At 41.0% G+C, this 13,832-nt stretch overlaps 1 protein-coding gene across 5 annotated transcripts in view; it reads right to left on the minus strand.

The window, feature by feature from the left end:
* rerea (arginine-glutamic acid dipeptide (RE) repeats a) overlaps nucleotides 1-13,832 on the minus strand; it is a 655,730-nt gene that overhangs the window by 284,439 nt on the left and 357,459 nt on the right. For all 5 annotated transcript variants that reach the window (XM_072245215.1, XM_072245214.1, XM_072245212.1 and 2 more), the window contains 2 exons: nucleotides 11,398-11,494; nucleotides 11,178-11,282 (listed from right to left, as the gene is read on the minus strand). In XM_072245215.1, the coding sequence (XP_072101316.1) occupies nucleotides 11,178-11,282; nucleotides 11,398-11,494 (202 nt within the window). The remainder of the gene's footprint in view (nucleotides 1-11,177; nucleotides 11,283-11,397; nucleotides 11,495-13,832) is intronic.

Consider the following 13,832-nt stretch of genomic DNA (forward strand, 5'->3'; position numbering starts at 1 on the left):
CTGAGGACGTCAGTACTGTCGGGTAAATTCAAGGCTTGGATTTACCAACATGGCATTCTCCCTCGGATCCTGTGGCCTCTGTTAGTCTATGATGTCCCACTGTCAACAGCTGAGACCTTTGAGAGAAAAATCAGCCAGTACCTATGGAGGTGGCTGGGTCTGCCTAGAAGCTTATGCAGCATCACTTTATACAGGAAGAAAAACAGACTGAAACTCCCCGTCAGCAGTATGATCGAGGAGTTCATGGTCACCGTGCAAGAGAAGTGCTGCAACTTAGAGAGTCCAACGACCGGAAGGTCTCACACACTGGCACAGGTGAGGACGGGCAGGAGGTGGAGGGCACAGGCTGCAGTGGAACAAGCTGAAGCACAGCTACACCATAGTGTGCCGGTGGGCTCAGTGGTATCAGGTCGGGGTGGGCTTGGGTTGCTTCCCAACAGTCTGCTACAATCAGGTGCAAGAAAGAGTGAGGCGCCAGCTGGTCCAGCAGGAGGTGCAAGCTGCTGTGAGGAGCTACGTGCCAGCAAGATTACTGGCATGCAGCAAAAAGGCATTTGGATAAGATAGGACCAGGGAATGGAGCACAACACTTTGGGAGTGGATTCCACTGCATCAAGTTCCTGATCCAGACGGTTTATGATGTCTTACCAAGGCCAGTGAACCTCTACTGCTGGGGCAAGGCCAAGACACCAGCATGCTCCCTGCGCCGAGGGAAGGGGACACTACAGCACATCCTCAGCTGCTGCCCAAAAGCCCTGGGAGAGGGGCATTATCATTGGCACCACGACCAGGTGCCGAAGACAGTGGCTGACACCTTGTGCACAGCCATTGCCCAGGCCAAACAGCATCGTCCAGCAAAGCAAGCAACTGCTTTAATCAAGACAGGGGAGAAGGCTCAAAGCCAATCCAAGGAGTATTCCGGCCTCTTAGGAGTAGTAAAGGACTGGCAATTGAGAGCCGACCTGGGGAAACAGCTCAGATTGCCCGGGCACATCTCCTCGACCATGCTTAGGCCAGACACAGTGCTGCTGTTAGAGTCATCTAGACAGGCAGTCACGTTGGAGTTGACTGCACCCTGGGAAGACCAGACAGAGGAAGATATGACAGGAAAAAGACAAAAGTACCAAGACTTTGGTAGGGGAGTGCTGCAGCAAGGGATGGTGGGCACACTGCATGCCCATTGAGGAGGGCTGCAGTGGGTTGCTGGTCAATCTCTCTGCAGAGCCTACAGCCGGATGGGCATCCCAGAAGTCCGAACAGGAAAGCCATCAGGAACACCATAGCGGCACCACAGCGAGCCTTGAGATGGCTGTGGATCAGGAAGAGTGATCCGTGGCAGAATGCTATAAAGACATGTTGGGGCCTGATCAACCCTGGCTGGGTCACCTGGGTGAGGGCACCTGATGCTGAAAGACCCAAAACGCCCTCTGACCCCAGGTTACATCATTGATGATATGCCTGAGTGCATCGCAAGATGTATCATTCTATTCTAGAAAGGCACTCACTGTGACTTGAAAACACTTGATAGCATGATTTTGTTCCATGTATTTTATCTAACGATGTCCATTATTGATTGTAAGCTTTGCCTAGCCACATTTGTGGTGTAGCCTATGGTATAGATTTCAGATGCATTTGTGAATCTAATTAGTTATGTTTTTATGTTCAATTGAATTTAATAAAGAACTTACATATGCCAACTTAAAAACAATTCATCCTGCTCTCATTTTCCATGCCTGTAAGCTATTAATCTTCATAGCTTTCAGATATCTGGTCCTTCAGCAGACACATTAAAGGCAAGGAAGAATTAAGATGCAAGAATAAAAGTGCAAAACAGAGTGAGAATATGAATTAGAGCAGTTTGAATTCAGGAATTATTTTTAAACAAAACATTAAATATCATAAAATGCCAAACGTACACTCAGTAGCTACATTGTTAGGTACCTCATGTACCTTATAAGGTGGCCACTGAGTGCATGTTCTTGGTTTCCACTTCAAGGTTTAACACACCGTGCATTCAGAGATGCTCTTCTGCACACCACTGTTGTAATGTGTGGTTATTTGAGTTACTGTCACCTTCCTGTCCACTTGAACCAGTCCAGCCATTCTCCTCTGACCTCTCTCGTTAATAAACAAGAGAAAATCTGCAGATGCTGGAAATCCAAGCAACATAGACAAAAGCTGAAGGAACTCAGCAGGCCAGGCAGCATCTACAGAAAAGAGTAAACAGTTGACATTTTGGGCCAAGACACTCGAAATGTCGACTGTTCATGAGGTTTGTACAAGATCTGCTGCCCTGATATTCAAGTACATTTTTCATCAATCAACCAAATGCCGCACTCACACATTGGGGTCAAGGATGATTTTCATCATCGATGTATACCCTTGTCAAAAAGTATCTCCCAAGTTATGGGTCGAGGTCCACTTTTCCAGAGTATTACCACAAAACTTTATTGCAATAGGCAATAAATCTGTGAAGAGTGTTCAGAGCACCAGATTTCTGAGAATGTACATAAGTTCTTACCAGGTTCCTCAATATGTCCTTGAGCCAAGAAAGCACAGCAGTATCTCCATTTCCTGAGGAGTTTGAGGCAAGCAAGGCTTCCTCTCTCCCCCCATTCTAACCAATTTTTACCAAAGCACCACTGAGACTGTCCTGGTACAGGTATTGCAAGGCATCTGACCACAAGACCTACAAAGGATTGCGAAGACTGTTGAGAGGATTATTGAGGTCTCTCTTCCATCCATCCAGGGTATTTAGCAGGAGCGTAGCATGCGCAAGGCCCTTAGCTTTGTCAACGATCCCTCCTATCCATCCAACGTCATCTCTTTGACCACCTACCATTAGCAGGAGGCCCCATAACATTAGGACAAGGACTGTTAGGAGGGGATCTAATCACAAACAAGAAAAAATCTGCAGATACTGGAAATCCAAGCAACAAAATGCTGGAGGAGCTTAGCAGGCCAGGCAGCATCTATGGAAAAGAGTACAGTCAACATTTCGGGCCGAGACCCTTCAGCAGGACAGCTTCTCTCCCACAGGCGGTCAGCTGACTGAACTACCTGCCACACACAGGTCTCATCACATATGAAACAACAGTCGCGTTACACTGTTTATTTTTTGACCTGTGTTATAAATGCACCTCATTTTTGTTAATTTATTGGAGTAATATTACCCTATGTGTTGTTTGAGGTATGGATTGTGTTGTGCACCTTGGTCTGGAGGAACGCTGGTTCGTTTGGTGTTATACATGCATGCAGTTGAACCACAATAACTTGAACTACTTGAAGGAAGCTTTCTTTAAGATGATCATGTTTATGGTATCTCTGGGGTGCCCTGGTATGTTTGTTAATATTGCCTCATCATCAGTACTTTCATTGTTCTTTAAAAAAAACATTGGCACAACCCAGTGTCATCACCAAAACAAAATAAACACACGACAGCATTTTTTAAAAACTTTTTATTATCTATGCCCCTCTTTCTGCACTTCTAAACAGGAGACCTCCCCCCACCCCACCCCCCTACAAACAGCAACAAAATACATGGACAGGATGTATCTTGGTGCTGCTGATCAAGAATAAATAATTAAAGCTAATCCATGCCTTTTTCTCTGAAATGACTGGGATCTCCTAATTATACTAATGGGGCTGACAGATGTCACTGTAATAATTCATTTGTGACATGACAGCACTGATCTATGAGTTCAAATCTGTGGTTGAAGTTTCAATCAAGAACTGCAGATGTGTTACTATTTTTAATACACCTAACCAGTAAGCATTGCAAAAGATTTGATAAAGAACTTTCAAATTGTTTTAAAATGTGGATTTAATATTTTGCCAGTGCCAGGAAGCTCTTAGGTTAAAGCAATCTAAGGATCAGAAATGACCAGTACACAAACAGTAGCCTTACGTAAAATGTTCTACTTCAGAAATACTTGAATAAAGGAATACCAACAAAGTAGTTTCAAATCACAACACTCCTCATTGGGGAGGAGGTACATGATCCTAAAGTAACACACTCAACTTCTTATGATCAGCTTCTTCCGCTCTACCATCAGATTTTTGAATGGACAATGAACCAACGCATGAACACTACCTCATTATTTTTTGACTCTCTGTTTGCAATACTTATTTCATTTATTTGTTAATATATGTCTCATTATAATTTATATAATTTATGTATTGCAATGTACTTCTGCTGCAAAACAACAAATTTCACGATGTCTGCCAGTGTTTAACCTGATTGTGATACTGCTTAAATACTGAAAGAACAATGGCTCCCTCCTGAGCTATGCGCGGCCCAACATTATGCCCAGAAGCCAAAATATGTTTTATATATCAAAGCGCCACAGCCTTTGTTCCAGACAAGTTTGTCAGTGAATGTGGTGAAATCACACACGGCTTTATATATAATCACTGAACTGAACATTTTGTTTCACATTTTAAAGAAGGCTAATCTCCAATGAGGGTGGCAGTAAATCTGTTAAATCTGCCATTTCAGGAATAAGCAAAATCATTTCTAACAGATGATATCCTGCCTTGCTTTTCACTTTTGCACACCAGGGGCCAATTAAACAGAGGCATGCAAAGCTTTCTAAAAACTTTGGAAAAATCCTGGCACCACAGTAGACTTATTTTTCATTTCTGCTGATCAGGAAAAGCTGACTGACCTGTCAGCTGCATTCAATCTGTAAAAACAGCTTCCAATAAATAACAACGCATGCATGGAGTACTGATCTTCCTATTCCACAGAATACTTCAGCACTGACAACAGAAAACCTGCAAAAAGTTTTAAGTTCAGCTAGCTCCATCATGGGCACCAGCTTCCCCAACATTGAGGACATCCTCAAAAAGTGATGACTCAAAAAGGTATATTTTTCAGAAAGGACCCCCATCACTCAGGACATGCCTTCTTCTCAGTGCTACCATCAAGCAGAAGGTACAGGAGCCTGAAGATACACACTCAGCATTATCCCATTTCTGAATGGCCAACGTTTGCTCTTTTTTTGCACTAGTTATTTAAATTTAATTTATATCTATCGATCTACACAAACACATTTTTTTTATATTTTATACACACACACATATAAATACACACACACATTTATTTATTATTGTAATTTATAATTTTTATGTATAAGAATGCATTGCTGCTGCAAAAACAACAAAATTCATGACATTATGCCAGTGATATTAAACCTGATTCTGATTCCAAATCTGAATGAACTGCATTTGGTGACATGCATAAATCGTACAAGTTTATGATACGCAAGGTGTTCTGGGGATGGGAAAGGTTGGAGATGGGGAGTGAAAACAGGACCTATTTTCTATGGGGAACTAGCAATGAACTTGTTGATATTCAAAAAATTATGTGGTCTTATCAGTGTTAAGTCTTTGGTTTGTCTTGTTTTTTTGTGATATCACTCTGGAGGAACATTGTATCATTTCTTAATGCATGCATGCATTTCTAAATGACAATAAATGAGAACTGAGTGTCCTCATAATCTAATCTAAATTTAAACCCAGTATCCAAAAGCCAAAAGGGAACTAACCGATTTTGTATTTGTGTATTTTAAGGACATCAGCATTTGTTGGTCATCTTCTCAACTACAAAATTGCAATTTCAATTGCTCCTCTTTCCTTAGATTGCTCATTAATGACTACAAAAGGATTAAAATGGGACTTTTTCTAGTTATTTTAACAAGGTCTAACAAACTGAAGCAATTAGCATGTGCTTTGGTTTCTGTTAAAGGGGAGTTTAATGTGCTGACTGAATACAGACTCATTGGTGTTATCCTGTTGAATAGTGTCTTTGTTAACTGACTAGACAACATGTTAATTGCCTGTCAACAGAACACTCTCAGCAAATTGAATGGAACTTTTTGATGAATTGGCTGAATGAAATGGACAGAGGAAATGCTGCAGATTTTCATTAAATAGTCCATAAAATGCTATAAAGGGCTGAAGATTTGAAAAATTCTACTCTTTACAGCGCCAGCCTGTAATCCCCGCCACTGCCTAGAAGGAGTTTGTACGTTCTTAACACGACCATGTGGATTTCCTCTGGATGCTCCAGTTTTCTCCCACATTCCAAAGATGGTCAAGTTAGGTTTGTGGGCATGCTATGTTGGCACAAAAGCGTGGCAATACTTGCATATCCTCGACATAAATGACACATTTCACTGTATGTTTCAATGTACATGTGACAAACAAAGCAATACAAAGCACGCAGACATGGTCAAGAGGTCCAGTTGCTGGTCAGACCAAGCATTACAGTAGAGAAGAAATGTGATCAACATAACTTTGACCATAGAACGTTTGTTGATGCCAGTTGGGCAAGTTTGAGTATCACAGAATCTGCTCATCTCCTGGGATGTTCACGTACAACTGTCTCTAGGGTTCACAGGGAATGGTGCGATAAACAAAAAACATGCAGTGAATGGAAGTGCTGTGGCCGAAAAAGCCTTGTTAATGAGTGAGGTCAGAGAATGGCCAGGCTAGTTCGAGTAGACAGGAAGGTAACTCAGATAACTACACATTACAACAGTGGTCTGCAGAGGAGCATCACTGAATACACAACACATCAAACTTTGAAGTGGATGGCCTTCATGAGCAGAAGACCACAAACACTCTTTATTAGGTATAGAATGCTATATAAAAAAGGAAAAGCCATGAATATGAAATTTAAAAAATGTGAATTTTGATTAAGGAGAAACAAGGAGATAAACAAGGCAGGTTTCCAACACACATTTCATATCAAAGTTGCTGGTGAACGCAGCAGGCCAGGCAGCATCTCTAGGAAAGGTACAGTCAACATTTCAGGCCGAGAGGGTCGCGGCCTGAAACTTCGACTGTACCTCTTCCTAGAGATGCTGCCTGGCCTGCTGCGTTCACCAGCAACTTTGATGTGTGTTGCTTGAATTTCCAGCATCTGCAGAATTCCTGTTGTGTGCACATTTCATATGCCTTTCAGGAGATAATTTACAGCTAAGTACTTCTAGGGCCAGCACAGTAGCACAGGGTTTAGTGCAACACTTTATGGCATGAGAATTCAATTCCCACCGCTGTCTGTAAGAAGTTTGTATGTTCTTTCCATGACTGCATGAGTTTCCTCCAGGTTCTCTGGTTTCCTCCCACATTCCAAAGACATACCAGTTAAAATTAGTGAGTTGTGAGCATGTTGTGTTGGCAGCAGAAGCGTAGTGACACCTGTGAACTGTCCAACACAATCCTTGCTGATGCAAAAACAAGGAAATCTGCAGATGCTGGCATTTCAAGCAACACACATTGAACATTGACTTCTCTAACTTCCGTTAATGCCCCACCTGTATATATATAAAATATATATACACACACACACATACAGTTGGCCCTCCTTATCCGTGAGGGATTGGTTCCAGGACCTCTCGCGGATACCAAAAAATGTGGATGCTCAAGTCCCTTATTCAACATAAATGCGGTAGACCTTAGGACCCAGCGGAACCCCGGACCTTATTTAACTTGTCTCAATGCGGTGGGCATTAGGACCCGGCGGCGGAACTCTGAATCCGCAGTGTTTCTGTTCACGAAAATAATCACGATCGTGATTTAAAATAAAATGGAAATAATACAGCAATCGGAAAGAGGTGAAACGCCATCGGTCATTGGAAAAGCGTTAGGCTACATTCAGTCAACGATCGGAACAATTTTAAAGGATAAAGTGAGAAAATCTCTGCCCCAATGAAAGCTACAATTATTACTAAGCAACGCAGTGGTTTAATTATTGGGTTTGGGGGTTTTGGGGTTTTGGGTTTTTGATCCTCCACATCAACCCGGCAGGGATGGGCAGTGCGCTCAGGAGCGATCTGTCACTGGATCAAACTCGGGAATTTCCGTTCCTGAGCCCGGCACTGAAACATACGTTTCTTAAATGTTTTATATGCATAGAAAGGTAAAATATATACTATATACTAAGACAAACGTTTGACTAACTCACTCTAAATAATACCGGATGTACCTGTTCCAACTTGCTCAGTAAGAGAACCTCTGGTTTTTTTTCAATCCCGATCCACGATAACCTACACACGTCCTCTCGTATACTTTAAATCATCTCTAGATTACTTATAATACCTAATACAATGTTAATGCTATGTAAATAATTGTTATACTGCATTGTTTAGGGAATAATGACAAGAAAAAAAAGTCTGTACATGTTCGAACAAGTGTTGGAAGAGCAGTTCTGATTTCTTGATTCGCAGTTGGTTGAATTTGCGCATGCAGAACTCGCAGATAAGGAGGGCCAACTGTATGTGTATATATATTCTTTTTCTCTCTCTCCTTTTTCTCCCTCTGTCCCTCCCACTATACCCCTTGCCCATCCTCTGGGTTTTTCCCCCTCTCCCCTGTTCTTTCTCCCTTGGCCTCCTGTCCCATGATCCTCTCATATCCCTTTTGCCTATCACCTGTCCAGCTCTTGGCTCCATCCCTCCCCCTCCTGTCTTCTCCTATCGTTTTGGATCGCCCCCTCCCCCTCCCACTTTCAAATCTCTTACTAGCTCTTCCTTCAGTTAGTCCTGACGAAGGGTCTCAGCCCGAAACGTCAACTGTACCTCTTCCTAGAGATGCTGCCTGGCCTGCTACAATCCTTGCTGATTTCATTTGATACAAACTGCGTATTTCATTGCACCTTTAAATGTGCATACAACAAAGTGTCATCACTGCTGCATTACAGGATCCAGTACAAATCTCTTTCAATAAAGAGATTACTATATATGATAGACTGAACAACTAATAATGATTTGCACACATGAAACCTTGGAGAAATAGTGTACTTTCTTCATTTCACACTACCACATCTGGATCAGATGAGGTGTGAAAGATGCTGTCAGAAAGTAAACCTTGTTACAAGATGAAACTAATAAAGAATTACTATAAGGAAATCTATATAGGTATATATAGATTTATATAAAGGCATATATAGATTTATACAGGTATATATAGGACCCTGGTCAGACCCCACTTGGAGTACTGTGTTCAGTTCTGGTTGCCTCACTCTTGGAAGGATATGGAAACCATAGAAAGGGTGCAGAGGATATTTACAAGAATATTGCCTGGATTGGGGAGCATGCCTTATGAGAATAGGTTGAGTGAACTCGGCCTTTTTTCCTTGGAGTGACGGAGGATGAGAGGTGACCTGATAGAGGTGTATAAGATGATGAGAGGCATTGATCGTGTGGATAGTCAGAGGTTTTTTCGCGGGGCTGGAATGGCTAGCATGAGAGGACACAGTTTTAAGGTGCTTGGAAGTAGGTACAGAGGAGATGTTAGGGGTAAGTTTTTTTACACAGAGAGTGGTGAGTGCGTGGAATGCCTGCCAGCGACGGTGGTGGAGGTGGATACGATAGGGTCTTTTCAGAGACTCCTGGACAGTTACATGGAGCTCCGAAAAATAGAGGGCTAAGGGTAACCTTAGGTAATTTCTAAGCTAAGGACATATTCTGCACAGCTTTGTGGGCCGAAGGGCCTGTATTGTGCTGTAGGTTTTCTATGTTTCTATGTTTTCTAAATCAGTTTTAACTTCGTCTTGAGTGAAAATATTTTTTTTACATTGTTTCATCTGGCAAAACAATTGAAAATAGACTCTTCCATCTGACAGTTTCTCTATCGTACATCACAGACTGATTCTCTGACGTAAATAGTCTACTTTTTTTTTGAAGTACAGATCAAAAGAGATTTGGCAATTTAGATCGGTTTTCAGATTGAAAGTTTTCAAACAGTGGAGAGTATTCTGATTGGTTACATCACAGCCTGGTACAGAGTGTCCAAAGAACAAGATCTTAAGAGGCTGCAGAAGGTTATGGACTCAGCCAATTTCATCAGAGGCAGAATCCTCCCTGCCATTTATTTATTTTTGTAACTTATTGCAATTGTTATGTCTTATACTGTACTGCTGCTGCAGAACAAGTTTTCATAACATAGGTCAGTGATAATAAACCAGATTTTGATTCTGCATCAATATGCATGATATGCAGTACAATGGATATTGTCAATTGTTCTCACAACTTGGTAATCCATACATGCCACTACTTCATATTTGTTCAAGATGGTGATTAAAATTCTGACATTCAAAATCATATACTAATGTTTTCCCACTATTTAAGTTTCATATTCCAACCTTAAAACATCATGGAAATATTATTAGTAACACTACATAGATTGAGAAAATTCAAAACAAGAACATTTTTATACTAATCAGATCACTGTACAAAAAACACAAAAAAATTGTAAAATTCAAATTGCTTTAAGTAGGGCCACATTAATAGACACAAATATAATGGAGTACAAATTTAATTCCCCATTTCTAGCAATGCCATCTCTGCATTTATGAGCAGTAGCCTTGAACATAAAGGAAGGTACACTTTCTCTCAGGATGTGCACAGGTCAGTGTGATGTTGGAGTGAAGTTATTCATATATTCAGTGAGGGCAAGGGACGAAGGAAGAAAGAAAACAGAGGATACAGTATCTTGAGAAATTGATAACAGCAAAACCCATCATTGTTAATTTGCTACAGCACTAAGCAGGGAATTTTAAAAATGTGCAGCTTTTTGATTTCATAGTTATTCTGTCAGTTTAGCTTACTACTTGATATCCTTTGCGATGTCTCTCACATCTTCATCGGCTTTGTCAAGGAATCAGGCAGAACGGGTCTCTATATTTGAACCAGTGAAGCTTTGCACAGTTGTTCATCACTTCTGTCAAAATGAGTATTACTCCTTAGATAAAAACAGAAAACTCTGGAAATACTCAGCTTGTTTTTATCTGTTTATATTTTAGATTTTTTCCACCGAGGTTGGGCGAGACCAGAACTAAAAGTCATAGGTTAAGGGTGAAAGGTAAAATATTTAAGGGAAACATGATGGGGAACTTCTACACTCAAGAGGGTGGTGAGAGTGTGGAACGAGCTGCCAGCAAAATGTGGTGTATGTAGGTTAGATTTCAAAAGTTATGAGAAGCTTGGATAAGTACATAATGGGAGAGGTATGGAGGACTATGGTCCAGTGCAGGTTGATGGGTCTAGGCAGAAAGAGATTGGCACGGACTAAATGGGCTGAGGGGCCTGTTTCTGTGTTGTAGTGTTCTACAACTCTGTAGCTATTTCCAATATCTGCAGTTTTTTGATTTTGAAATATCACTGCCTTACCTCGTCTCTGGGTTGTAGCCTAAGATATAAAAGAACTGGTCTGGTCGTGGCTTGAATTCTCTCGCAGCAAAAATGTCAGAAAAGTGAATAATATTGCATTTCCCTCTGTAAGGAAAATAAAAGTTACAATTGATTGTCCTGACAACATTATAAAACTAATTAATATTTCAGTTTTGTTGCTTTATTCAAATAAACTATCGCATTAATTACTCCAACTTGCCTGAGAGCTGCAGCATGATAGGTGTCGACATAATCCGAAATGAAGAGCTCCCGACTTCTAATTACCGGGTCTGTGATCACAAGCTCACGGCCAGAATCTATAGGAAATGTAATTACGTACGTCAATAATTCTTCCAAGTATTCATTTAAAATTCAGATGTAGGATAAATGTTAGAAAATGCTAATATAATTGAATACTTGTAATAAACAGTTCCCCAAGGGGAAGTTTTATGAGAGAAGAAAATACACTGAAAACAACAGGCCTTGACAAATGAGAGAGAAAAATATCATAAAACAGAGCCCAACTCAGAGTGACCTAGAGGTGGCAGCTCTGCATTTGAAAGAGAGTTGTGGAGAAATTTATCAAATGATATAATTTACAATCCCTTATCATCAAAACCTTTTGCAATTTTCACAACTTTCTTCATTTTATGCTATCAAGATTATTTTGCAGTAACTATCGAAGCAATGATTCTTTTTATTAAATGTTACATTTTTGAGATACAGTGCAGGATCAGCCCTTCTGGCCCCTTGAGCTGAGCTGCTCAGCAACCACCGATTTAACCCTAGCCTAATTACAGGACTAGTTACAATCACCAATTAACCTATCAACTGGTACATCTTTGGACCATGGGAGGAAACCCACTGAGTCATGGGGAGAACGTACAAGCTCCTTACATACACTGGCGAGAATTGAACCTAGGTAACTGGTACTGTAAAGCATTATACTAATCACTGCTACTATGGCACTACAAAGAAATGAAACACCTAATCAAATCTTGCGTGTTGACGCTCTCAGGTTAGAGGAGCAACATCTCATATTATGTCGAGGCAGCCTCCAACCTGATGGCATGAACATTGATTTCTCAAACTTCAGGTACTTTTTGCCCCTCTTCCTTCTTTCTTTTTCCTTTCCCAATTCCAACTGATTTCTTGCCCCTTCTCTTCTCTCACCTGCCCATCACCTCCTTCTGGTGCTCCTTCTCATCCTTTCCCCCATGGTCCACTTCCCTCTCCAATCAGATTCCTTCATCAGCCCTTTACCTCGTCTACTGAACCCTTTCCAGCTTCTTACTTCATCCCCTCTCCCCCACCCACCTACCTTCTGCCTTATCTGGTTTCACCTATCACCTTCTAGTCTATACTCTTTCCCCTCCCACCACCTGCTTATTCTGGCCTAATCCCCCCTTTCTTTCCAGTCTTGAGAGAGTATGAAACGTCGACTGTTTATTCCCCTCCATAGATGCTACCTGACTTGATGAGTTCCTCCAGAATTTTGTGTGTGCTGCTCTGGATTTTCAGTATTTGGTATTTACAGTCAAGTATCGGGTGCTAACTAACGTCTATTTTACCTAATATTCAAACTTCTTTATTTAATGTTACGAAATTCACTAACCGGCTTTTTTAATTTGTGGAAAAGCAGATGATCTGCCAAGCAGAGACAGAATAATTCCAGTTGATTGCATGTCCATCTGCATTATTACTTCTGGATAGTTTGACAGAGAGAAATTTCTCCCCACAATGGAATTCCAAACTTACATCAACATTTCCTGTTTATACAGACTATCTAATATTGCAGTCCCAAGACAAGTCCTTAAGTATACAGTACCATCAACTCAAAATTGTTAAGTTGAGATTCCCATATTTTTCACATACGTACATGTGCATCACAGTTTGAGTGTGTGTTCCCACATTTTCATCTCTGAGTATTGCAACTACTGGTACAGAGAATGCAGGACCACATGAAAATCCAGCTAATATAACACAGCCTTCTCCTGCAAAACTACTGTTAGCACCTTTTTGCTGTGTTCATTATGAGGGAGAGTACAGAGTACACACATCAGTACTGCAGCATGGAGGATACCCAACTAAAATTTATTGCTAAGCTGCTTGTACAATATGTGAACTCCTCCCATGTGGGAGCGGCTAACTGATTGACATTGGAATGCCACGGCCAACTACCATAACACTTTTAAAGCTACATTTTTCAGCAAGATGAATTTCATACTTGAGTTGTCAGCACTTACAATATATTCTTTAAACAATCCTTTGAAAATCTCTTTCAAAGTTTTTATATGTTTAAACAAACACTTCCCAAATTATCTTAAAAAGAATTCTACTGTTTCAAGCTTCTTGCCCCTTCCTTTCCAGTCCTGATGGAGGGATATCCTTTTATTCTGAGGCTCTGTCCTCTAGTTTTAGACTTCACTCTTCTGGAAACCTCCTCTCCATATCCACTCTGTCTGGGTCTTTCAATTTTTCAATATTCGGTAGGTGCTACTGAGATTTCGCAACCCCCCCCCCCCCCATCATTCTTCTAAACTCCAGTGAGTACAGGTGAGAACCATCAAAAGCTCATCATATGTTAATCCTTTCATTCCTGGAATTATTTTCATGAACCTCTTCTGATCAGATGGCTGCCTGAACTGCTGGGTT

This window comes from Mobula birostris, chromosome 27 (assembly GCF_030028105.1).
Source record: "Mobula birostris isolate sMobBir1 chromosome 27, sMobBir1.hap1, whole genome shotgun sequence".
NCBI classification, from domain to species: Eukaryota; Metazoa; Chordata; class Chondrichthyes; order Myliobatiformes; family Myliobatidae; genus Mobula; species Mobula birostris.